General features: G+C 37.5%; 3 protein-coding genes across 5 annotated transcripts in view; all 3 read left to right on the forward strand.

Annotated features, from left to right (window-relative positions):
• The first annotated feature begins 2,294 nt into the window (after positions 1–2,294).
• Positions 2,295–7,494, forward strand: LOC139977889 (uncharacterized). Of its 2 annotated transcripts, XM_071987594.1 has the most exons (5): positions 2,316–2,861; positions 4,387–4,476; positions 4,823–4,951; positions 5,524–5,570; positions 6,374–7,494. In XM_071987594.1, exons 1-5 carry the CDS (start codon positions 2,708–2,710, stop codon positions 6,458–6,460), a joined length of 507 nt encoding a protein of 168 aa, XP_071843695.1. In that variant the 5' UTR covers positions 2,316–2,707; the 3' UTR covers positions 6,461–7,494. The 2 variants fall into 2 exon arrangements, with proteins under 2 accessions (XP_071843696.1, XP_071843695.1); XM_071987595.1 differs by lacking the exon at positions 4,387–4,476 and having other exon boundaries at positions 2,295–2,861.
• Positions 7,495–10,198: 2,704 nt separating this feature from the next.
• LOC139977894 (uncharacterized) lies at positions 10,199–15,260 on the forward strand. The gene is made up of 5 exons (XM_071987601.1): positions 10,199–10,667; positions 11,927–12,016; positions 12,356–12,484; positions 13,330–13,376; positions 14,189–15,260. Exons 1-5 carry the CDS (start codon positions 10,514–10,516, stop codon positions 14,273–14,275), a joined length of 507 nt encoding a protein of 168 aa, XP_071843702.1. The 5' UTR covers positions 10,199–10,513; the 3' UTR covers positions 14,276–15,260.
• A 2,214-nt stretch (positions 15,261–17,474) lies between these two features.
• Positions 17,475–27,034, forward strand: part of LOC139977890 (uncharacterized) — a 37,230-nt gene continuing 27,670 nt past the window's right edge. Inside the window, exons 1-5 of one of the 2 annotated variants that reach the window (XM_071987596.1) lie at positions 17,478–17,796; positions 18,960–19,049; positions 19,390–19,518; positions 20,365–20,411; positions 21,216–22,153. In XM_071987596.1, the coding sequence (XP_071843697.1) occupies positions 17,643–17,796; positions 18,960–19,049; positions 19,390–19,518; positions 20,365–20,411; positions 21,216–21,305 (510 nt within the window). In that variant the 5' untranslated portion in view covers positions 17,478–17,642 and the 3' untranslated portion in view covers positions 21,306–22,153. Of the gene's footprint in view, positions 17,797–18,959; positions 19,050–19,389; positions 19,519–20,364; positions 20,412–21,215; positions 22,154–27,034 lie in introns of those variants that run through there. The other variant, XM_071987598.1, reaches the window with a different exon arrangement.

Below are 27,034 nucleotides of genomic sequence, written 5' to 3' on the forward strand. Positions count from 1 at the left end.
TCTATTGAAATCGGAATTCGTTTCGTGGAATGGGTAGGCCTACACCAAAATCAACTTCACGACGCGAGTTCAGCCTTGAATGAATATACGCAAAACAGTTTAGTGTATAGTCAAGGCTTCATAATTGACGCACCCCCGTAATTGACGCACCTTCAATTATTACTAGCAACGATAGAGCAGGCCACTTAAACTTTTTGCAGTCAAGCAGAATTACATATTTCATGAGTTTGAATCCATTTCAGCTATTTGATGACCAAATTGTGGAATTTTTAAGCTTTTAACACCCTTCTCCCCGGTTTTGTACGTTCAGTTTTTGGGCATTTGGGAATCTTGCACCCTAAAGATAACCAACATTTCCTCAATATCATGGACAACACTACTCTCTGGGACCTGATCTGTCTAAGCTTAGAGGCTCAAAGTATAGCAAACAGCATCTAAAGTCAATGGATGTATTCTAAAGCCTTCACTACAGTTAGCTTATCGACGAATGTGTCAATTTAGGGGTATGAAAAAACTTGACACGGCAGACATTTTGCGGTCAAGTTCTGCTCAATTGTACGTTGCATATGCACAGAACAATAAATATTTTGAGATCATCACATTTCTGAGGAACTACACATATGAAAAACACATACAGTTGAGTGATTTTGATTTTTCCTTGATAGAAATCGTTGATCAAATCCTTAAGTGCGTCAATTATGAGCCCACCATGCTACAGTATGATATATTTCCGTCACTGCACTGTGTACACAGTTATAATACATATAGGCCTATATCGCATGTGTTATGTAACCCTGTACGAAGCTTTCACTGTGCGATGTTATCGATAAATGCCTTCACAGAAATCTTCGATCAAAGTAGATCATACAATACTAGTGTGCTCATTATGTCTAAACCAATTCCAAACACATCTACATATATTTACGAAAAGCTGAGGGTAATTTTGAACGGGTATATCTTCGTTGCAACGAATGGATGCAGACATTTTGATAACCTCGAAATGAAGGGTTTTATTGTTATGACGTAACTTTTCCGACCAATCATAAGCGACTATTTATACACAATTGAGAACCTGTTTGGGAAAAAAAAAATCGCGACCCGGCCGGATATCGAACGCGGAACCTCCCGATTGCTAAGCCTCATTGCTTCAAATGCCGCCACGTTTATCCACTCGGCCACAGCACCTGTGTGACTAAGTTGGGGATATTGTTTTTGCATTCATATCCATTATATCTGTTGGTCAGGAGTGTACAAATTCCAATAATAAAATGATGAAAAGTAGGATGCAATCTGAAAAATGTTACGTCATGTTTTCCAATCACAAAAGTGAAGTGACTAAAAGTAATGTGCTGCGTATTTGAGCCGTTTCATGTTATTTTTATGTATACGCTAAAGTAAAACAACTTAAAGTAGTATGCAATTTGAACGATGTTAAGTTACGTTCATGTAAATGAAAAAGTAATCCAAACCGACGAAAGATTTTTCTACGACAGAAATCAGAGTTGTTATAGTTTAATTTCAGGCTTTTAACCTGGGATAGGCGTTTGTCGCACAGCCTTAGAGTGGCTGGTCCAGCTACCGCCGATGTCCAGAGTCTGGCAAAACCATAGGTAACCGCTTGGACTCAGCTGGATCTTAGCTGCATGGTTGGTTGGTGGAGGTACCGGACGTGGTCTATCGTGTCATATTGTTGGGGCGTATGAAAGAAAACCCAGCCCCTTTTAGTAGGCCGTCTTCCGTGTGCCAAAAAAGTGCTTAGTTTTTGGATTTTGCTCAATTTTTTAGGGAATACTTGATTTGAGTGAAAATGAGTACAATTTGATATAAGGTTTGGTTTTCTGTTTGTTGGCAGCGACCAAATGTGCACACGGCTGTGCCAAGAACCAAAATGGCAGCTAGCTGCCCATATATGGCTATGATGAATCTGAAAGTTTTTTTTTAATAGCCAGGGTGGAGGAGTAGAGTAATATAAAACAATCCCTATGGAGGGTCTTCTGGAGAACAAAAAGCCCACCAAATTTGACATTTGTCCAATGCTGACTGGGGGAACAATTAACAGAAAACCAAATAGAGGGCGCCCTTTACTCGTTGATTAGACTTTTTGAGAAAATCTACCGACCTGTTTAAGAAACAATATAGTATCAACAGTATCAAAAGTGAAAGTGAAAGTTAGCTAAGTTAAAAGTTCAACTTTCAGTAGGCATTCACTTACTATGTACCTTTGTTCATACTTCATTTCTATATATATATCGCAAAGCTGTAAATCGTATGTGTGTCTTTTGTGGTTGTGTGAAACACCCCAGTTTTCGAAGAAGGCTTAACATATTAGTAATCATAAAAGTACTTGTGACAATTATGCATTCTACCATATCAAATTGCCATTGTCAAGTTTTAAGTAAATAATCAATAAAGACGACATGATGGCAAGAAGGAACTTTATTATGTATTCTATACCATTGTCACACATAACTTGATCGTGTCATATAGCTTGGTCAAGTGTTTTCACACTTACGCTGCTGTGTAAAAGAGGAAGTTCCGTGTTCTATTTCGCTAGTAACTGTATTCGATGTCAGCACCTAAAGTTGTTATTCATGTTTTACCAACGAGCCTTGAACAACTGCTATTAGCAATCGAACATATTTATTGGCGTCTTCAACAGTAAATTGTTGCTGAAGTTTCAATACTGCGACCTATAACAATTGTAGCAATGATGTCCATTCTTTTGCTGTTTCTGATGGCGTTTCCGATAACCAATGGTTTGCCTGCGTCACCGGGAATCACTCATATCTACAGGGTAGACAGTCAAGATGCATCTTCGACTAACAAAGATCAGCCAATGACATGCGAGTTCATAATTTCTAGTAAGTCATTAATGCACGCTGTTAACAAGCTTTACGCTATATTTTCGCTCTCTTCTGATTAGTAGGCCATATAATATTAGCCCATCTAGTATTAGGTTAATTTTCCCGTGGATACAACCCTTTTTTATTTGTCCAGTACTTAACCGTATGATTTAAAATGGAATAACAAATTATGTATTAAAACAAACATGTATATGTTTTACCAAGTTGCATCGTTAACGGTAACTTTGGGGGAGATTAGACTTTGAATTAAAGACCAACTTTATAGCACAAATCTGCCTTGGAATGCGCCATTTCAGAAATCCTACCACCCACCCCACGCCTACCCAACTAGTCTTCCTAATGGGGTCGACTTTGACGAAATCAGGCCCACAATCTCTTCTTTATACATTTATTAATTTGCTTCTGGCCCTTCCATAAAGGTCCATGCTGCTACCTAAATCAGTGGTTGAATTGACACCGCCTCATCTCTCTACTTTTAAAATCATAAACACCTTTACCGTTTATTGTCGTTCCTTTAATTATCAGTGCAGTATGGTACCTTCTTCAAAATAGAAGATCTTGTTAATTTCGTGATGACCATTTTGCGATAAGAACATGGCGTGCTTAGAATTGTAGTAGGAGTACAATAGGACGAGTAACGTGATTGAAAGTAGACTTCCCCCCCCTTATAGTATGTATTATAATTTTTGTATAGGCCCTACAAGACAATATACTATGAGTGTACTCTGAGCTACACTATGAGAATAACGAAGTATATGTGAGCTATACTATGAATACTATGAGCCATACTATAAGTACTATTAGTAGTTACAAGCCATATGATCTATACTACGAGATACACTATGAGTATTACTGAGTACTACTGAGTAGGCTCTGCGTGTGAGTATGAGTACACCATTTTTTGATCGATAACCGTACGTGATCTATACAAAACGCTGAATTTCAAGTTTTGATTAACTTTCCGGTAGATTGTTATACATTTGTTACGCCCAGGCATTTCTTTGTCTTTTTGGTCGTGATTCGCAGCCCGTGCATTGCCGACTACGAGTCCGACGGCTCGGAAAACCGAGCATGTGGCGTTTTCCGAATTGGCAGCCGGCAGTGTGCGGTGGTTCACCAACTAAATCCAGCAGCAAAACTACACGATTGAACACGACCCAACACAACTGGACTGTATAGTTACGTGGAGAATCGTAGATATGAGTCCGGCATTGTGCGTGTGTGTTTAAGACTATAACTGATCATGACTTTGGTCAGTTTTATGTCGTATCGGCTTCAGTCTGGAACAATGAATATATAGCGTTTTCTTCGAGACCGGTAGCTGTGCCGTGTTTACGGGTTTACAACTGAAACTATAAACTTTATGTAGCCATTAGTTAACACGGTTAGAGATTTTTCACGAAAAAACGGTCGGTTCGGGTCGGGTCGGGAATTTGGGCAGTGTATTGATGGCGAAAGGTTATATTATGATAAACCAAGGCTGACTCCGCACTTTCTGATTTGTTTACTCTCTTTTTCCTAGGTCCTTGGATGGGCCACTTCAACTTTTCATTTACACCAAATCCACCAATATTAGGTGGTTTCGTCAAACTTGTGGCCAATGTGGTGCCCTGTATGTATACATGAACTTTTTTATTTATACCACCCCCTGCCCCCCCCCTCCCTCCACATAAACAAATCCAGAATAAAATGGAGATGTGCGATCCGTCCACAATTTTTAGATATTTGACTATACTGCATCGTGGATTATAGTTTTACTCAACAAAGTCTCACTAGTTTTGTAAAACTTTGGCCAATTTATATACCAATTAATGTTTTATCTAAATTATTCAAATTTGTAAGTTTGTATAATCCGACCATTGGTATCACGAAGTCGCGCAAGGCAATACGATAAGTAATCATTACTAATATTCAAAAAAGAAAAGATTTTTCTCTTTCTGTTTTGGGTACATTTGCAGTAAAGGACATATGGTTAATCCGGGCAAGTGGAAATGGTACATTGCATGGCAGTGAAGTGACTTTCAGATATGACAAAACATTCTGTGATTTTAGCAGCACATACTATTGGTGCCCTGCTAAGAAAGGAGGTAAATATTGCACTGACCAATTAAAGTCACGTAACTTTTAAGAATGTTGTGAACAAGTTTGTTTTTTGCAATGTTGAAAAAATCTGGAGAGAAACGAATAGAATTTGTAATGAAGTAATGTAATAGAAAAGATTCCCAATCACTTGAGATTACCGAGTTGTAATCTCCACATATTCAAAATGCAAGTTCGCCTGGGGTAAACCAACGGCTTCGCTCTTGTGATGCTGGTGTGTTAATGTAAAACAGGCTTTAGTGATTCCTTATTTTTTTTTTTTTTACTTTAGCATTTTCTTTATAAACTGTGCTAATATCACCAACTATATCTTGCGTCATTTTTGGATAGTATATGTCAGAATACACATATTGGAGAATTGGAGATTCTCAGCCGCAATATAGCCAACGATTAGTTCAAACTTGTCAAGGAAATTGCACAATTTTGTTTCTGCTATTAGAAACCATAAAGTTGCACGTCCAAACACTACTGCCAACGGTTTCATTACTTAGTTTCATACATATTGAATATAACGAGAAACTAATAGAAAATAATATTGACCATTTATCCCGCTTTACAGAACATATTCACTTCGAGAAAACTTATAAATTTGACTACTTTCCAAAGGTAAGTAAAAATAATTTAATTTGTTACTAACGTGTTAGGTGATGCCATATAGGCAAAGTATGACCCGCAATATATATATATATATATATATATATATATATATATATATATATATATATTCCTGCTACCCGTTGACACTTTATAGTTGATACTATATAGGCTAGAGGTAAAAAAAAATTGAACACTCACTAGGATTATTTGTTTTGGGTTTTTTTTTTAATGAGAAAAGAAATTAAGAAGAGAGCAAAGCATCGATGCAACTCCATTTATCGGATAATTTCTAGGTGTGATTCCTGATTGTTGCAATAAATACCATTGCATGAGGCATGTGGTCTCTGACTGGATTTAAACTTACCCCAGTAGTTCCACAGCTATATAAGGATCATTGCACAATATGTAATTGTATGGGGCAGTGTGGGCTCTGACTGGATATAAACATACCCCAATAGTTCACAGCAACATATGGATCATTGCACAGTATTGAATTGCATGGGGCAGTGTGGGCTCTGACTGGATATATACATACCCCAGTAGTTCACAGCTATATAGGGATCATTTCACGGTTTATAATAAGATAGGGTAGTGTGGTCTCTGACTTGACATTATACGTAACCCAGTAATTCACAGTTATATTTGAGGATCGTGGTAAGAGCTGGGGAGATCAGGGCTATTAACAATAAGGTCATTAGGTCGAATATCGTTCCTACCAAACGTGTTCCTGCATATTACAAGTTCTGTGTTAGATTGTTGGCCGTTTCATGTTCTTGCCTTCTTTTTTCCCCTTCTTTTTCCTTTTATAACAGGGGACATACTCTATTGCCGCAGAGATGTTTATTCAAGATGACGAAAAAATTCTAACATTGGTTGTGAATAATTGCACTTTAAACTGATTACCCATATGTTTGATACGTACTTACTGTAACAGTGTATAGCTAAAAAAATAATTAGAAAATGACCTTATTTTATTCAACTTTAAGTCTTTCCAACGTTAGCTTGTCATTGTTAGAACGGATTTCACCACCCATGCCCAAAATAAACAGAGCCTGGCTATTATGTCGGTCACATCGCGTTCCGCTTACTTGACCAGTTCCAATCTCTGACTGCAGATCGCAATGGTACCGTGATGAATAATAGTATTCGTTCGTTATTATCGAGGAAGAAATCTTATCAAGCATAACTTCGAAGTTTTAAGCCGTGCTCAATTTAGGAATTACATACAAATTTCACCAGGATGCTGTAGTAAACGTTCTTCTTTCATTAGTTAAAATAATTATATCTATGAGCTGTCCATTTAATTATTGCGAGACAAGTAACTGAGTTCGACATATTGTTGAGTGAAGTCCAGAAGGAAAGTAGTTTATCAATAGCGTGTGATCATTTTTTAAGTTGCATGGCGGCCCCTTCCTATAGCTAATATGTAGGATAAGCCACAGCTTTTATCCCATAAAGATGCAATGGATAACCAATACAAATGCAAACTCTTCTATGTACGATTCTAAAAGCTTCATTCAGGAATGTCACATGTTATAAGAAGTGCCCCTCAAAGCATTTTCCCTACTCTTTCATGGCACCCAGTATACCCACCAGTTTGTTCTTATTTAACTCTTTTGGAGTGTTGATATCCAAAAGAAAATATTCCTACATAAGCCAGTACTAGCTGCATATTAATACGTTTCCAAATAAGTATCTAAATATGTTAAGGATTTTAGTCGGGCCAAGCACACCCGGGTCTGGAGTTCCTTGCCAATCGAACCCGAGTTACACCAATCTATGAAGACGGACTCCGAGATAGGTATATTCCCGTAGGCGTATATCAGCAATAAATATAAGCTGTTTTGCTAAGGTTATAAACAATGTATTTAAGAGATACTCAGACAGTTTTCATTCAATAAACAAAAGTAAGTTTCCAGATTTACTAACTCCGTTTAACCTTCTCTCTTCTCATCTCTCGCCCGTTTTATGACTTAACGTAAAACAAACGTAACCCACATATGTATGTATGTATGTGTGTGTATGTGTGTATGTATATATAGGATCCTCCTGCAAGCAGGAACTCTCGAAGAAGCCTCATTAGCGTATCGAAGCCGCAAGCTGACCGAAGTCAGTCTCTTACATTCATATTTAACGTCCATGATTATGACTGATGAATTCTCAATTGTCAACAACTCTGTCACTGGACGACATACAATCGTTCCTTAAACAGTGTTCCTTATTATATTCGGTTACAACTGTTGAATCTCACCGCACTGGAGCTTAGGAGGTTACCTGGGGACTTGATTCAGGTTTTCAAGATTCTGTATGGTTTTGACAATTTATTCTTTACCGACTTTTTATGTTTGCTAACAGTAGTTGTACCAGAGGTCACTGTCTTAAACTCCAAAAGTCACAAAGTAGGATTATTATTCGGCATTACTTTTTTTCTAATAGGTTTGTGAATGAGTGGAACGGTTTGCATGAGAAAGCTGTACTTGCAAGTAATGTCAATGGGTTTAAGAATGCTTTGGAGAAGCACTTTAAGCATTGTAATCGGGTCTGAGTGTTTGTGTCTTCAGTTTTTTCCCTCTCCTATAGGGTCCTTGATGGGGACATGAGTGTCCCTCATGATCCCTTTTCCAACTAAACTAAACCAACCTAAACATTAATCTTGGAGTGACTCGAACCAGGACCTTTATGATTGGAAGGCACCGGCGATAACCACTGAGCTAACACTCCTAGAAATATGAAGACAAATGCTGTTATGTTTTTGTCATTCGTTCGATAAACGAGATGAAATAAAAAATTTAAAAAGAATTGTTGAACCGGTGATCAACTTATTTACAAAGTGATAACATTTTCAATACTTACATATATGTTCGAGGTACCACAACACCTTTAGAATCGTATTGGAACTCTTGCCAATTCAAGAATGAAAGTCTCTCGCGTGTGCTCTCAAGATACCATCTTGTCAGAAGTGGAGGGCTAAATTCAAAATTTCCCCTGACTGATATGTATGTATGTATGTATGTATGTATGTATGTATGTATGTATGTATGTATGTATGTATGTATGTATGTATGTATGTATGTATGTATGTATGTATGTATGTATGTATGTATGTATGTATGTATGTATGTATGTATGTATGTATGTATGTATGTATGTATGTATGTATGTATGTATGTATGTATGTATGTATGTATGTATGTATGTATGTATGTATGTATGTATGTATGTATGTATGTATGTATGTATGTATGTATGTATGTATGTATGTATGTATGTATGTATGTATGTATGTATGTATGTGTGTATGTATGTATGTATGTATGTATATTAGATCCTCCTGCAAGCAGGAACTCGCGAAGAAGCCGCATTGGCTTATCAAAGCCGCAAGCTGACCGAAGTCAGTCTCTTACATTCATATTTAACGTCCATGATTATGAATTGTTAATTGTCAACAACTCTGTAACTGGACGACATACATTAATCTGGGAGTGACTCGAACCGGGGACATTATGATTGAAAGGCACCGGCGTTAACCACTGAGCTAACACTCCTTATCAATATGGGACTGAAGGATCTTATAAAGGATGGGTGCCTCCCTATGGTCGTTGAATCTGACTCCCATGTGAAGGGGTTTGTGACTTATCCCACAGTAAACAAAAGAAGTGTAGACATCCAATCGTAAATTCTGAGTCATATTTAAACTACAAATTAAGTCTTTATATTATAAACACAATGTTGTTCTAATTAATACCTGGTGTGAGTCCGAAAAGTAGGCCTGGGGTTGTACACCGGAAGCAGTGGTCTCATTCTCCCTAGTCTAAAAATAGAAATCTCCCACGATTGACGATTGTAGATGAGAGCATGGCAACCCCATCCCTTACCTCCAACCCCCTTTCCTTGTAAGCCACTGAATTCAATACCATGACACTATTCGACTAATTTCTTTCGATTCGATTCGAGCTCGATTTTATTTTCAAAAGAAACAATTATAAATATCATACCGTTATAAAACAGAAAAGTGATTAAGGAAACTAAAAGACTACAAAATCTAAAAACGTGTTTCTACATAGCATATTATTAATTTAGTAACTATCTCAACATTAACGAGACTTACACGTCTTCTTCCCCATAATGATTCACTTATGTAAGTAATAATTCAGATAGGTTACAGGAAACACACACCCGACCATCATTCTTGATCTTTGCGTTAGAAATTAATGTCAAGTTTTTAACTTCCAATAGCAGCTGAGACAAATGTTATCCACCTGAGATATTTAATATAAATTCAGTCACATGTGCTTCTTTTTATATGTTTTGTCTTTTATTGATTACTACAATATTTAATTTCTGTAGTGGAAATGAGTTTTGCAAAAGCTGAATTTAATTTCAGCAATTTGAAGAGTGAAAGAAATAATATATAGCAGAGAGAGAGACAGAGTTGCGATACGGGCAGAAATGTACTTTGGCCGAGGGGGTTCGGAAGTTACCAATTTCCCATAACAATTGCGTTTGCTAGAAAGAGTGCAGCGTTTGACAGAAAAACCCAGCGTTTGTCACACCATAAAGCAAGCGTTGTTTGGTAAAAAAGGGGAATTATCAAAATAGAGGCACCATTTTTTTTTGGGGGGGGGGGAAGAGGAAGTTTAAAGTTGTCAAGTTTTATGTTAATAACGAATATTGACGACCCGATTGCAAGAAGGAACCTCCGTGATGACATCATTATGCATTCTACCATTGTCATTCGTCCATTGTTTCACACTTACGCTGCTGTGTAAAATGCGGAGTTCCTTGTTCTATTTTGCTAGTAACTGTATTCGATGTCAGCACCTAAAGTTGTTATTCATGTTTTACCAACGAGCCTTGAACAACTGCTATTAGCAATCGAACATATTTACTGTCGTCTTCATTAGTAAATTGTTGCTGAAGTTTCAATACTGCGACCTATAACAATTGTAGCAATGATGTCCATTCTCTTGCTGTTTCTGATGGCGTTTCCGATAACCAATGGTTTGCCTGCGTCACCGGTAACTAGTCATCTCTACAGGGTAGACAGTCACGAGACATCTTCGACTATCAAAGATCAGCCAATGTTATGCGAGTACCAAATTTCTAGTAAGTCATTAATGAACGCTGTTTAATAAGCTTTACGCTATATTTTGCATAGGGTTATAAGCTAATTTCGCTCTCTTCTTATTAATCTATATAATAGTAGCCCATCTAGTATCAGGTTAATTTTCCCGTGTACAACTCCTTTCAATTGTCCAGTACTTAACCGTGTGGTTTAATATGGACTAACAAAGTATGTTTTCAAACAAACATGTAAGTTTAACCACGTTGCATCGTTTACGATTTAATTTGAGGTACCAGTAACTTTGGTCAAACAGAATTTGATTTTCAGGTAACTCGTCTCAATGACGTACGTAAGACTAGAGGCGAAAGTGGGGGTGTTAGAGATTAGACTTATAATTAACGACCACATTTATAGCACTTATCTGCCTCGCGAGACCGCGCTATTTCCGAAATCCTACCACCCACCCCATGCTCACCCTCCTAGTCTTCCTAATGGGGGTCGCCATCATCGATATCAGGCCCACGGCGACGCGCTCTTCTTTATACATTAATTGACTTGCTTCTGCATGGCCCTTCCATAAAGTTTCATGCCGCTATCCAAATCAGTGGTTGAAATTAACAATTTGTCCAACGCCAACTCTCTCTCTCTCCGTTTAACATCATAAACACCGTTCCCGTTCATTGTCGTGATTCGCAGCCCGTACATTGTCGGCTTCGAGTCGACGGCTGAGAAAACCGAACATATGAGGCATTTTTTGGATTGGCAGCCGGCAGTGTGCTTTGGTTCACCAACTAAATCCAGCCACAAAACTACACGACTGAACACGACCCAACACAACTCGACTGTATAGTTACGTGGAGAATCGTAGATATGAGTCCGGCATTGTGCGTGTTTGTTTAAGACTATAACTGATCATGACATTGGTCAGTTTTATTTCGTATCGGCTTCAGTCTGGAACACTTAATAGCCTATATAGCGTTTTCTTCGAGACTGGTAGCCGTGCCGTGTTTACGGGTTTACAACTGAAACTATAAATATTTACAAATATAGCCATTAGTTACCACGGTTAGAGAATTTGCACGAATAAACGGTCGGGTCGGGTCGGATCGGATTGGGAATTCGGGTCAGGAATTCGGGTCGGGAATTCGGGTCGGGAATTCGGGTCGGGAGTTCGGGTCAGGAATTCGGGTCGGGAATTCAGGTTGGGAGTTTGGGCATTGTATTGATGGCGAAAGGTTATATTTATGATAAACAAAGGCTGACTCGGCACTTTCTGATTTGTTTACTCTCTTTTTCCTAGGTCCTTGGATGGAAAATTCTAACTTATCATTTACACCAAATCCACCAAAATTAGGAAGTCTCATCAAACTCGTCTTCAATACAGTGTACCGTAAGTATACATAAAATTGATCATGACCCCCCTCCCCGCCCGCCACCTCTCCATACCCAACAATCCAGAATGAACTGGAGATGTACGATTCGTCGACACTTTCCAGATATTCTACTTTACTGCATTGTGCATTAGTTCTACTCGAACACAGACTCAGTAGTTTGGTCAAAATTAAGCTGATTTTTATATGTTGATTCTTTCTCCCATTTATTTAAATTTGCGAGTTTGTTTAATCCGACCAGTGGTATCAGATAGTCGCACGGGCAATACGATAAGTAATTATTACTACCATTTAAGTAAGACAAGAATTTTCTCTTTCTGTTTTGGGTACATCTGCAGCAAAGGACGTATTGTCAATCCGGTTATCTTTAAATGCTACATTGCAAGGCAGTGAACTAACTTTCAAAGTGGACAAGACAGTATGTGATTTTGAACGTAGACACGATTGGTGCCCTGCTAAGAAAGGAGGTATGTATTGCACTGACCAATTAACGTCACGTAACTATTAAGAACGTTGTGAACAAGTTTATTTCTGCAATATTGATAACATCTGCAGAGAAACGAAGGGAATTTCTTATGAAATAATGTAATAGAAGTTATTCCAAACTTGAAGTTGAGATGACCGCAACAACGGCTTCACATCTTGTACTACTGGTGTGTTCATCTGAAACAGGCTCTAGTGAATAAATTGTATATTTATTTTTACCAACATATATTCGGCTTATTGTTTGGCTTGATATCACCAATATCTCTTGCGTCACTTTGGATATAAGTATTTGTCAGAATACACATTTTGGAGGTTCCCAGCCGCAATATAACCAACGATAAGTTCAAACTTGGCAGGAAACTGCACAATTTTCTTTGCACCCGATACACAGAAAACACAGTAACTACTGTAAATATTAAAGTTTTGTACCTGAGTAAAATTAAGATCGTGTTATAAATCAGTTACATATACTTTTAGGATTACAGTAAGAACTGAGGATACATGTAACCCCAACAAATCCTCTACCATGCTGCATTTGTTTGGATTACACATATCCTCGGTTTTTGCTGTAAACCTAATAGCGCATGCTACGGATATATCATATTTATCAGCATGATCCAGTATTTACTGTGGTACAAAACTTTAAGATTTATAGTAGTTACTATAAACTCAATGTGAATCAGTTGTGCTTTTGGAAACCATAACGTTGCACGACCCTGAATTAAGGTCAACAGTTTCAATACTGGGAATAGTAGTCTTCATACATATTGAATATAACTAGACACTATACTTGAAAATAATATTGACCATTTATCCCGCTTTACAGATCATATTCACTTCGAGAAATTGTACAACTTAACTTACCTACCAAAGGTAAGTGATATTTATTTTATCTGTAACTAACGTGTTAGGTGATGCCATACAGGCAAATTAGGCCAGGCAAATTTAACCATCCTAGCCCCCCCGCCCCCGCCTTCCTAATTGTATATACATATACGTATATTAATATAGTAGAATTGAAACTGTAGTATAAATATAAAAAATATTTATATATATATATATATAAATATATATATACAGATATAAATATGTATATATGTATTTATTTATATTTATATATATAAATATATATATATATGTATATGTATGTTATTTATATCTTGAAGGTTTCAACCATCTTTTCTATGATACAGTTATGTCATATATAGTTATTACGCTGGACTACGTGTTTTATGCAAACCTTCTGCATGCCTATTGCACCATTAAACGTTTCACTACACGTAGTCTCTCTTTCCCTGCCTCGGTCCCTGGTGTAATAAAAGCACACTAACTGGTTGTTTTATGTGTTTCTCCAAAGTATAATTATTCTACTTCAAAATTGGGACTCATATCAATATGAATGCACGGCTGTTATTAGTATCATTGTTAACTTCACATTCTCTTGGTTAAACAAGAAGTTTGTTTTGTTTGGTCTCTGACTGGACATTTTACATACCCCAGTGATTCACAGTAATATTTGATAATCGTGGTAAGAGCTGGGGAGATCAGTGCTATTAACAATAAGGTCATTAGGTCGAAAATCGTTCTTACAAAACGTGTTCCTGCATATTTCAAGTTCTATGTTAGATTGTTGGCCGTTTCATGTTCTTCTTTTCTTTCTTTCCTTCTTTTTACTTCTATAACAGGGGACATACTCTATTGCCGCAGAATTTTTTATTCAAGATGACGAAAAAATTATCACAATGGTCACGAATAATTGCACTTTTTACTGATTACCCATATGGTCGAAACGTATTAACTGTAACAGTTTATAGCTAACAGAAAGGTAATTAGAAAATGACCTTATTTTTCTCGACTTTTCCAACGTTAACTTGTCATTGTTAGAACGGATTTCACCACCCACGCTTGATCAGTTCCAATGTCTATCTGCAGATCGCAATGGTACCGTGATGACTAATAGTATTCGTTCGTAATCATTGAGGAAGAGATCATATAAAGCATAACTTTGAAGTTTCAAGCCGTGCTCAATGTAGGAATTACATACAAATTTCACCAGGATGCTGTAGTAAACGTTCTTCTTTCATTAGTTAAAAATAATTATATCTATGAGCTGTCCTTTCAGTTATAGCGAGACAAGTAACTGAGTTCGACATATTTTTGAGTGAAGTCCAGACGAGAAGTAGTTTATCAATAGTTTGTGATATTATTTTTACGGTTGCATGGCGGCCCCCTTCCTATAGCTAATATGTAGGATAAGCCACAGCTTTTATCCCATAAAGATTCAATGGATAACCAATACAAATGAAAACTCTTTTATGTACGATTCTAAAAGCTTCATTCAGGAATGTCACGTGTTATAAGAAGTGCCCCTCAAGGCATTTTCCCTACTCTTTCATGGCACCCAGTATACTTCACCAGTTTGTTCTTACTTAACTCTATTGGAGTGTGGATATTCAAAAGATATTACACTTACATAAGCCGATACTAGCTGCATAATAATACATTTCTAAATAAGTATCTAAATATGTTAAGGATTTTAGTCTGGCCAAGCACACCCGGGACTGGATTTCCTGGCAATTCGAGCCCGAGTAACACCAAATTATGAAGACGGACTCCGAGATAGGTATATTCCATAGGCGTATATCAGCAGTAAATATATGCTGTTTTGCTAAGGTAATACCAATGTAATTAATTGATACTCAGACAGTTTGATTCAATAAACAAAAGTAAGTTTCCAGATTTACTAACTCCGTTTAACCTTCTCTCTTCTCATCTCTCACCCGTTTCATTACTTAACGTAAACAAACGTGACCCACATATGTATGTATGCGTGTGTGTGTATGTGTGTATGATCCTCCTGCAAGCAGATACTCGCGAAGAAGCCTCATTGGCTTATCAAAGCCGCAAGCTGACCAAAGTCAGTCTCTTACATTCATATTTAACGTCCATGATTATGACTGATGAATCCTCAATTGTCAACAACTCTGTAACTGGACGACATACATTAGTTCCTTAAAGAGTTTTCCTTATTATAGGCGGTTACAACTGTTGAATCTCACCACACTGGAGCTTAGGAGGTTACCTGGGGACTTGATTCAGGTTTTCAAGATTGTGTATGGTTTTGACAATTTATCCTTTACCGACTTTTTATGTTTGCTAACAGTAGTTGTACCAGAGGTCACTGTCTTAAAACTCCAAAAGTCACAAAGTAGGATTATTATTCGGCATTACTTTTTTGTAATAGGTTTTTGAATGAGTGGAACTGTTTGCATGAGAAAGCTGTACTTGCAAGTAGTGTCAATGGGTTTAAGAATGCTTTGGAGAAGCACTTTCAGCATTGTAATCGGGTCTGAGTGTTTGTGTCTTCAGTTTTTTTCTCTCTCCTATAGGGTCCTTGATGGGGACTTGAGTGTCCCTCATGATCTCTTTTTCTACTAAACTAAACTAAACGAAACTAAACATTAATCTTGGAGTGACTCGAACCAGGGACCTTTTGATTGGAAGGCACCGGCGTTAACCACTGAGCTAACACTCCTAGAAGAATATGAAGACACATGCTGTTATGTTTTGTCATTCGTTCGATAAACGAGATGAAATAAAAAATTTAAAAAGAATTGTTGAACCGGTGATCAACTTATTAACAAAGTGATAACATTTTCAATACTTACATATATGTTCGAGGTACCACAACACCTTTAGAATCGTATTGGAACTCTTGCCAATTCAAGAATGAAAGTCTGTCGTGTGTGCTCTCAAGATACCATCTTGTCACAAGTGGAGGGCTAAATTCAAAATTTCCCCTGACTGATATCAATATGGGACTGAAGGATCTTATAAAGGATGGGTGCCTCCCTATGGTCGTTGAATCTGACTCCCATGAAGAGGAGTTTGTGACTTATCCCACAGTAAACAAAAGAAGTGTAGACATCCAATCGTGAATTCTGAGTCATATTTAAACTACAAATTAAGTCTTTATATTATAAACACAATGTTGTTCTTATTAATACCTGGTGTGAGTCCGAAAAGTAGGCCTGGGGTTGTACACCGGAAGCAGTGGTCTCATTCTCCCTAGTCTAAAAATAGAAATCTCCCACGATTGACGATTGTAGATGAGAGCATGGCAACCCCATCCCTTACCTCCAACCCCCTTTCCTTGTAAGCCACTGAATTTAATACCATGGCACTATTCGACTAATTTCATTCGATTCGAGCTCGATTTTATATTCAAAAAGAAACAATTATAGATATCATACCGTTATAAAACAGAAAAGTGATTAAGGAAACTGAAAGACTACAAAATCTGAAAACGTGTTTCTACATAGCATATTATTAATATAGTGACTATCTCAACATTAACGAGACTTACACGTCTTCTTCCCCATAATGATTCACTTATGTAACTTATAATTCAGATAGGTTACAGGAAACACACACCCGACCATCATTCTTGATCTTTGCGTTATAAATTAAACTTCCAATAGCAGCTGAGACAAATGTTATGCACCTGAGATATTTAACATAAATTCAGTCACATCTGCCCTTTTTAGTGGAAATGAGTTTTGCAAAAGCTGAATTTATTGTCAGCAATTTGAAGAGTGAAAGAAATAATATGTAGCAGAGAAAGAGAGAGTTGCGATACGGGCAGAAATGTACTTTGGCCGAGCGGGTTCGGAAGTTACCAATTTCCCACAACAATTGCGTTTGCTAGAAAGAGTTTGACAGGAAAACCCAGCGTTTATCACACCATAAAGCCCGCGTTGTTTGGTAAAAAAGGGGAACTATCAAAATAAAGGCACCATTTTGGGGGGGGGGAAGAGGAAGTTTAAAGTTGTCAAGTTTTATGTCAATAACGAATATTGACGACCCGATTGCAAGAAGGAACCTCCGTGATGACATCATTATGCATTCTACCATTGTCATTCGTCCATTGTCTTCACACTTACGCTGCTGTGTAAAATACGGAAGTTCCTAGTTCTATTTTGCTAGTAACTGTATTCGATGTCAGCACTTAAAGTTGTTATTCATGTTTTACCAACGAGCCTTGAACAACTGCTATTACCAGTCGAGCATATTTATTGTCGTCTTCATTAGCAAATTGTTGCTGAAATTTCGATACTGCGACCAATAATAATTGTAGCAATGATGCCCATTCTCTTGCTGTTTCTGATGGCGTTTCCGATAACCAATGGTTTGCCTGCGTCACCGGTAACTAGTCATCTCTACAGGGTAGACAGTCACGAGACATCTTCGACTATCAAAGATCAGCCAATGTTATGCGAGTACCAAATTTCTGGTAAGTCTTTAATGAACGCTGTTTAATAAGCTTTACGCTATATTTTGCATAGGGTTGTAAGCTTATTTCGCTCTCTTCTTATTAATCTATATAATAGTAGCCCATCTAGTATCAGGTTAATTTTCCCGTGTACAGCACCTTTCAATTGTCCAGTACTTAACCGTATGGTTTAATATGGACGAACACAGTATGTATTCAAACAAACATGTAAGTTTAACCACGTTGCATCGTTTATGATTGAATTTGAGGTACCGGTAACTTTGGTCAAACAGAATTTGATTTTCAGGTAACTTGTCTCAATGACGTACGTAAGGGGCGGAAAATGGGGGTGTTAGAGATTAGACTTATAATTAACGACCACATTTATAGCACTTATCTGCCTCGCGAGACCGCGCTATTTCAGAAATCCTACCACCCACCCCATGCTCACCCTCCTAGTCTTCCTAATGGGGGTCTTCGTCAACGATATCAGGCCCACACGTTCTTCTTTATACATGAATTGACTTGCTTCTGCATGGCCCTTCCATAAAGTTTCGTGCCGCTACCTAAATCAGTGGTTGAAATTAACAATTTGTCCACCGCCAACTCTCTCTCCTGTTAACGTCATAAACATCGTTCCCGTTCATTGTCGTGATTCGCAGCCCGTACATTGTCGGCTTCGAGTCGACGGCTGAGAAAACCGACCATATGAGGCGTTTTCCGGAATAGCAGCCGGCAGTGTGCTTTGGTTCACCAACTAAATCCAGCCACAAAACCACACGACTGAACACGACCCAACACAACTGATATAGTCCGGCATTGTGCGTGTGACTATAACTGATCATGACTTTGGTCAGTTTTATTTCGTATCGGCTTCAGTCTGGAACACTGAATAGCCTATATAGCGTTTTTGTCGAGACTGGTAGCCGTGCCGTGTGTACGGGTTCACAACTAAAACTATAAACATTTACAAATATAGCCGTTAGTTATCACGGTTAGAGATTTTGCACGAATAAACGGTTGGGTCGGACCGGATTGTGGATTCGGGTCGGGAATTCGGGTCAGGAATTCGGGTCGGGAATTCAGGTCGGGAGTTGGGCAGTGTATTGATGGCAAAAGGTTATATTTATGATAAACCAAGGCTGACTCCGCACTTTCTGATTTGTTAACTCTCTTTTTCCTAGGTCCTTGGATGGACCACTTCAACATTTCATTGACACCAAATCCACCAAAATTAGGAGGTCTCATCAAACTCGTTTTCAATATAGTGTACCGTAAGTATACATAAAATTGATCATGACCCCCTCCCCGCCCGCCACCTCTCCATACACAACAATCCAGAATGAACTGGAGATGTGCGATTCGTCGACACTTTCCAGATATTCTACTTTACTGCATGGTGCATTAGTTCTACTCGAACACAGACTCAGTAGTTTGGTCAAAATTAAGCCGATTTTTATATCAGTTGATTCTTTCTCCCATTTATTTAAATTTTCAAGTTTATTTAATCCGACCAGTGGTATCAGATAGTCGCACGGGCAATACGATAAGTAATTATTAATAACAATCAAATAAGACAAAATTTTACTCTTTCTGTTTTGGGTACATTTGCAGGAAAGGACGTATTGTCAATCCGGGTATCTTTAAATGCTACAATGCAAGGCAGTGAACTAACTTTCAAAGTGGACAAGACAGTATGTGATTTTGAACGTAGACACGATTGGTGCCCTGCTAAGAAAGGAGGTAAGTATTGCACTGACCAATTAACGTCACGTAACTATTAAGAAGGTTGTGAACAATTTTAATTTCTGCAATATTGATAACATTTGCAGAGAAACGAAGGGAATTTCTTATGAAATAATGTAATAGAAGTTATTCCAAACTTGAAGTTGAGATGACCGCAACAACGGCTTCACATCTTGTACTACTGGTGTGTTCATCTGAAACAGGCTCTAGTGAATAAATTGTATATTTCTTTTTACCAACATATATTCGGCTTATTGTTTGGCTTGATATCACCAATATCTCTTGCGTCACTTTGGATATAAGTATATGTCAGAATACACATTTTGGAGGTTCCCAGCCGCAATATAACCAACGATAAGTTCAAACTTGGCAGGAAACTGCACAATTTTCTTTGCACCCGATACACAGAAAACACAGTAACTACTGTAAATATTGAAGTCTTGTACCTGAGTAAAATTAAGATCGTGTTATAAATCAGTAGCATATGCTTTTAGGATTACAGTAAGAACTGAGGATACATGTAACCCCAACAAATCCTCTACCATGCTGCATTTGTTTGGATTACACATATCCTCGGTTTTTACTGTAAACCTAATAGCGCATGCTACGGATATATCATATTTATCAGCATGATCCAGTATTTACTGTGGTACAAAACTTTAAGATTTATAGTAGTTACTATAAACTCAATGTGAATCAGTTGTGCTTTTGGAAACCATAACGTTGCACGACCCTGAAATAAGGTCAACAGTTTCAATACTGGGAATAGTAGTCTTCGTACATATTGAATATAACTAGACACTATACTTGAAAATAATATTGACCATTTATCCCGCTTTACAGATCATATTCACTTCGAGAAATTGTACAACTTAACTTACCTACCAAAGGTAAGTGATATTTATTTTATCTGTAACTAACGTGTTAGGTGATGCCATACAGGCAAATTAGGCCAGGCAAATTGAGCCATCCTAGCCCCCCCCCCCCTTCCTAATTGTATATACATATACGTATATTAATATAGTAGAATTGAAACTGTAGTATAAATATAAAAAATATTTATATATATATATATATATATATAAATATATATATACAGATATAAATATGTATATATGTATTTATTTATCTTTATATATATATATATATATATATATATGTATGTTATTTATATTTTGACGGTTTCAACTATCTTTTCTACAGTTATGACATATGTAGTTATTACGCTGGACTACGTGGTTTATGCAAACCTTCTGCATGCCTATTGCACCATTAAACGTTTCACTACACGTATTCTCTCTTTCCCTGCCTCGGTCCCTGGTGTTATAAAAGCACACTAACTGGTTGTTTTATGTGTTTCTCCAAAGTATAATTATTCTACTTCAAAATTTAGATTCATATCAATATGAATGCACGGCTGTTATTAGTATCATTGTTAACTTCACATTCTCTTGGTTAAACAAGAAGTTTTTTTTTGTTTGGTCTCTGACTAGAAATTATACATAGACAGTAATTCACATTTATATTTGAGGGTCGTGGTAAGAGCTGGGGAGATCAGTGCTATTAACAATAAGGTCATTTGGTCAAAATCGTTCTTACCAAACGTGTTCCTGCATATTTCAAGTTCTATGTTAGATTGTTGGCTGTTTCATGTTCTTCTTTTCTTTCTTTCCTTCTTTTTACTTGTATAACAGGGGACATACTCTGTCGCCGTAGAGATGTTTATTCAAGATGACGAAAAAATTTTAACATTGGTCAGTAATAATTGCACTCTTGACTGGTGACCCATATGACTGCAGATCGCAATGGTACCGTGATGAATAATAGTATTCGTTCGTAATTATCGAGGAAGAAATCTTATAAAGCATAACTTCGAAGTTTTAAGCCGTGCTCAATGTATGAATTACATTTCACCAGGATGCTGTAGTAAACGTTCTTCTTTCGTTAGTTAAAAATAATTATATCTATGAGCTGTCCTTTTAATTATTGCGAGACAAGTAACTGAGTTCGACATATTTTTGAGTGAAGTCCAGACGGGAAGTAGTTTATAAATAGTCTGTGATTATTTTTACGGTTGCATGGCGGCCCCCTTCCTATAGCTAATATGTAGGATAAGTCACAGCTTTTATCCCATAAAGATTCAATGGATAACCAATACAAATGCAAAACTCTTCTATGTACGATTCTAAAAGCTTCATTCAGGAATGTCACGTGTTATAAGAAGTGCCCCTAAAAGCATTTTCCCTACTCTTTCATGGCACCCAGTATACCCACCAGTTTGTTCTTATTTAACTCTATTGGAGTGTGGATATCCAAAAGAAATTACACCTACATAAGCCAGTACTAGCTGCATATTAATACGTTTCTAAATAAGTATCTAAATATGTAAAGGATTTTAGTCGGGCCAAGCACATCTGGGTCCGGAGTTCCTTGCCATTCGAGCCCGAGTTACACCAAATTATGAAGACGGACTCCGAGATAGGTATATTCCCGTAGGCGTATATCAGCAGTAAATATAAGCTATTTTGCTAAGGTAATACACAATGTAGTTAAGAGATACTCAGACAGCTTTGATTCAATATACAAAAGTAAGTTTCCAGATTTACAAACTCCGTTTAACCTTCTCTCTTCTCATCTCTCACCCGTTTCATTACTTAACGTAAACAAACGTAACCCACATATGTATGTATGTATATGATATCTTCCTGCAAGTAGAAACTCGCGAAAAAGCCTCATTGGCTTACCAAAGCCGCAAGCTGACCGAAGTCAGTCTCTTACATTCATATTTAACTTCCATGATTATGAATTGTCAATTGTCAACAACTCCTGTAACTGGACGACATACATTAATCTTGGAGTGACTCGAACCATGCAGAGAACCTTATGATTGAAAGGCACCGGTGTTAACCACTGAGCTAACACTCCTAGCAGAATAGGAGGTTCATGCTGTTATGTTTTGTCATTCATTCGATAAACGAGATGAAATTTTAAAAAAAGCAACAATTGTTGAACCTGTGATCAACTTATTAACAAAGTGATAACATTTTCAATACTTACATATATGTTCGAGGTACCAAAACACTTTCAGAATCGTATTGGAACTCTTGACAATCCAAAAATGAAAGTGTGTCGTGTGTGCTCTTAACTTGTCGAAATTTGAAGGCCAAATTCAAAATTCCTCTGACAGATATAAATATGAGACTGGAAGATCTTATAAAGGATGGATGCCTCCCTATGGTCGTTGAAGCCGTAGAGGGGTCTGTGACTTATCCCACAGTTAACAAAAGAAGTGCAGAAACAACCAATGGTGCATTTTGAGTCATATTTATACTTCAAGGTTGGTCTATATATTCTAAAGACAATTTTGTCCTAATAAATACCTTATGTGAGTCCGCAAAATAGAACTGGGGTTGTACACCGGTAGCAGTAGTCTAATTCTCCCTATAGACTAATTATAGACAACTCCCACGACTGATGATTGTAGGTGAGAGCTTGGCAACATCATCTCCTAGCCCACTCTCCTCACCCGCCCCCCCCCCCCCCCCGCCACCCCCGTTTCCGTGCACGCCACTTTAGTAAATACCATGGCTCTATCCGACTAACTTCATTTGATTCGAGCCCGATTTTAATTTCAAAAGAAACAATTATAGATATCATACCGTTATAATTTATAGTTATATGCATAAACAGAAAAGTGATTTAGGAAACTAAAAGACTACAATATCTGAAAACGTGTTTCTACATAAATAGTATATTATTAATTCAGTAAATATCTCATCATTAACGAGACTTACACGTCTCTTTCCCCATAATGCTACACTTATGTTAGTTATAATTCAGATAGGTTACAGGAAACACACACCCAACCATCATTCATGACCTTTCTCTTGAGCGTTTGTCACAATATAAAGCCCCCGTTTTGGGGTATAAAAGAGGAACGTTCACGCTCTCAAGTTTGGGAAAGACATGTGGGAGGCATTGTATCAATTTTAGTGAATAACTGTTGGTGTTCATTGAAAAGGTCTCAAACCACATTTGGTTGACAGCAGTTGTGATACAGACTTCATGACTGTGTGTAGTTTTCTATCTACCTTATTATCGTAGTGATTCCAAAGCTATTTCGTTGAGCAAGTGGCGTCATCGAATAGGGGAAAAGGTTAAAAGATCTAGAAGGAGATTATATCGTTATTTATGACATAAGAGTAGGTTCTTCCCGTTCTATGAATAATAGTTTCATCTAGTTTTGCACGCACTTTCGCCAAAGTAGAATCCCTTTGTTGTTTTTCCTTAAGGATATCCGAAGTGACTATCCCTGGCATTGGATCTTTATAACCTTTAATGGTTTAAAAGCATTTCGTTCGCTTACTTGATATTGCGTTTGTACTGCACCAACAACTTCTGGGGAATCTACTGGATTCACAGACAAATTAGACGCTTTTCATTTTGGATCAAGTTGCCTATGGCGGGCCATCGGTCTCAAATCGTGGGGAATCGACTTACACCGATTTAAATCGACATATACCAATTTCCTTCGACTTATACCATTTTCCAGCAGCTTAAATTGACTTCTACCGAATTAAAATGACATATACCAGTTTAATTCGACATATCATCGATTTAAATCGAAATATACCAATTTAAATCGACATATACCAGTTTAAATCGATGATATGTCAATTTAAATCGATATATGTCGATTTATTACCAGGCTATTTTATCCACTGTTGGATGTAGCCCTCCTCATGATTTTTCCAAGTTTCTCTGTCCATTGCAAGTCTATTCCATGTGTTTGCCGATGTATGTTGTTATGTCGTCCCGCCACCTACGTTTCTGTCTGCCTCTACCTCTCTTTACGTATCTGGGTTGCCATTCTGTCAATCTTTTGGTCCATCTATAGTCCGCAATTCTCATCAGATGTCCTGCCTTTCTCCGTTTTGCTTCCTTAATCTTAAGAATGATGTCTTTTACTTGTGTTTGTTTCCTGATTTTTGAGTTCTTGACTTTGTCCCTTATTGTTATGTTGAGCATTCTACTCTCCATCGCTCGTTGGGCAACTAAGAGTTTCTGCTCAAGCTGCTTGGTTGTGGTCCATGTTTCAGCACCATAGGCCATTGTTGGAATGACACATTGGTTGTAAATTCTCCTTTTTATGCACATTGGTAAGTTGGGGTCGCACAGAATATCCTTGTATCTACCGAAACAACTCTACCCTGCCTTTATCCTGATCAGAACTTCTTCTTTGGTGTGTTCCCCTAGCATTATAGTTTGATCAAGGTATTTATACCTGTCCATCTTATCGATTTTCTCCTTTTCCACCATTACGGTTTCGTCTGACTGGTAGTTGGTGATGTATTTTGTGTTTACCTTATGGATCTTTAAACCAATCTTTTTGCTTTCTATGTTGAGGTTGTTCAGATGAACTTTCATGTCTTTCACTGATGTAGTGATGAGTGCTACATCATCTGCAAATCGCAGGTCGGTTAGCCGTTCCCCATCTACATTGAGGCCTCTTTCCTGTAGATTCAATTTCCTGAAGATTTCTTCCATGGCAGTGGTAAAAACTTTGGGTGATAAGTTGTCTCCCTGGCGCACTCCTCTTTCAATCCTGATGATGTTCGAGATATCATTTTCAATATGTATCCTAGCTGTGGCATTAGTGTATTTATCCTTTAGCATATGGACATATCCCTCATTTATTCCAACTTTGCGCAGTTCTGCGAATAGGTCTATATGTTTCACTGAGTCAAACGTCTTTTCGTAATCAATATATCACACGCACAACTTCAAGTTGTATTCATTTGGCTTTTCGATGACTTGATTTAGGGCATGAAGATTTTTCTACTGTTGAATGCTTTCTTCTGAAGCCAACCTGCTCTCTTGGTTGGCTTTCGTCAAGTAGGCCTTTGATCCTAATTTGTATTTTTATAGTAAATATCTTGTATACATGGGATAACAAGCTGATTGGTCTGTAGTTTTTTTTGTCTGAATTATCACCTTTTTTTAATAGGAGTTCAATTTTAGCCTCCTTCCAACACTCTGGAATCTTTCTTTTGTCCAGTATTAATTGTAAAGTTTAGTTAGCTCCCTTAAAATTTCATTGCCACCAATCTTTATTATGTCACTAGTGATGTCATCTGTTCCCGGAGCTTTGTTGTCTTTCATTCCTTTAACAGCTACTTCTACCAATCTCTCTGTTATTTTTGGTAGGGCTGACTGGTCTGTTGACAATATATTTGGCCTGGTGTCTGTGCTCTTTGAACTTTAGGGTTCCGGATAGAAGTCAGAACAGACATCTAGAATTTCTTGTCTATCATTTGTAATTGTGCCATCTTTTTGTTTCATCTGATGCATTCTGGTTTTCTTCCGATTCAGTTTATTGATATGTTGTGCTCCTCTTCCACTTCTAAGAATAGACTCAATCTTTTCTTTCCTTTTCCTCCTACTCCTTTGTCTCCTCTTCTTTCGCACTGTTTTCACGAGCTCGGCATATTCAATCTTCTGAAACTTGGTTTTGTCCTATATTTCCCTGAACTCTTTCCTCTTTCTGTCCAGATCTTCAATCACATTGTCCTCCTTGGTGGTTTCCTTCTACTTTTCCTGTGGAGCAATTTCTGCTGCAACTCCCATCACTGTATTAGAGATGATTTTATAGCTTTCATCTAGCCCAGTGTTTTCTATATCAAGAGATTCAAAGCGATTTCTGAGTTCAAGCTGGAAATCCTGGCTTGTTGGATAGTTACTTACCGCCACCAAATAATCTGTTTACGATATAGTTTGATATATGTTAATTTATGCATACCTTAATTTGAATGGTATGGTTTGTGTTATGTAACGTCTACCAAGGTTTCTTGGAAAACGTTCTTGTTAATAACTCACAATACATTACGTTAACCGTTTAGACGGATCAATGGCGTCATAGTGTTTTGTCACTGAAGTTTTCATATAAGTTTTGTTAGGTTGTCCCGGGACCGACAAAACAGCTTTTCTCTCTCAGTCGTAAGATGTTAATCCGACTCTTTTTCTCTTTTTTAATGAACTTAGGTCTGGCCAGTTTGTTGTTGAGATGTATATTGGCCCTGACCATTCTGTGGTCACTTACAATGTCCACTTTTGTGATAACTTGTCGATTTATACCAGTTTAAATCGATGATTTGTCAAACTGAATCTGTATAGAGCCCTATGTCATTTTAAATGGACATATACCAATTTAAATCGATGACATGTAAAATAAATCGGTATATTTCAATTTCATACAACATCTACCAGTTTATATCGATGATATGTCGAATTAAATCGCTAAAAGTCAATTTCCTTGGACTTACACCAGTTCCTAGCAACACAAATTGACATATACCTATTTAAATCGACATTTCATCGATTTAGCTCATTAACATATTCCAAATTTCGGTGATGATTGACATGTGAAGATACATCACCTGACAAGGCGGTGGAATAATTTAAATAGTTCCAAATTTACCAAGCTAGCAATGGTGTTCATCATGATTACGTCAAT

This window comes from Apostichopus japonicus, chromosome 12 (genome assembly GCF_037975245.1).
Source record: "Apostichopus japonicus isolate 1M-3 chromosome 12, ASM3797524v1, whole genome shotgun sequence".
In the NCBI taxonomy this organism is placed as follows: domain Eukaryota; kingdom Metazoa; phylum Echinodermata; class Holothuroidea; order Aspidochirotida; family Stichopodidae; genus Apostichopus; species Apostichopus japonicus.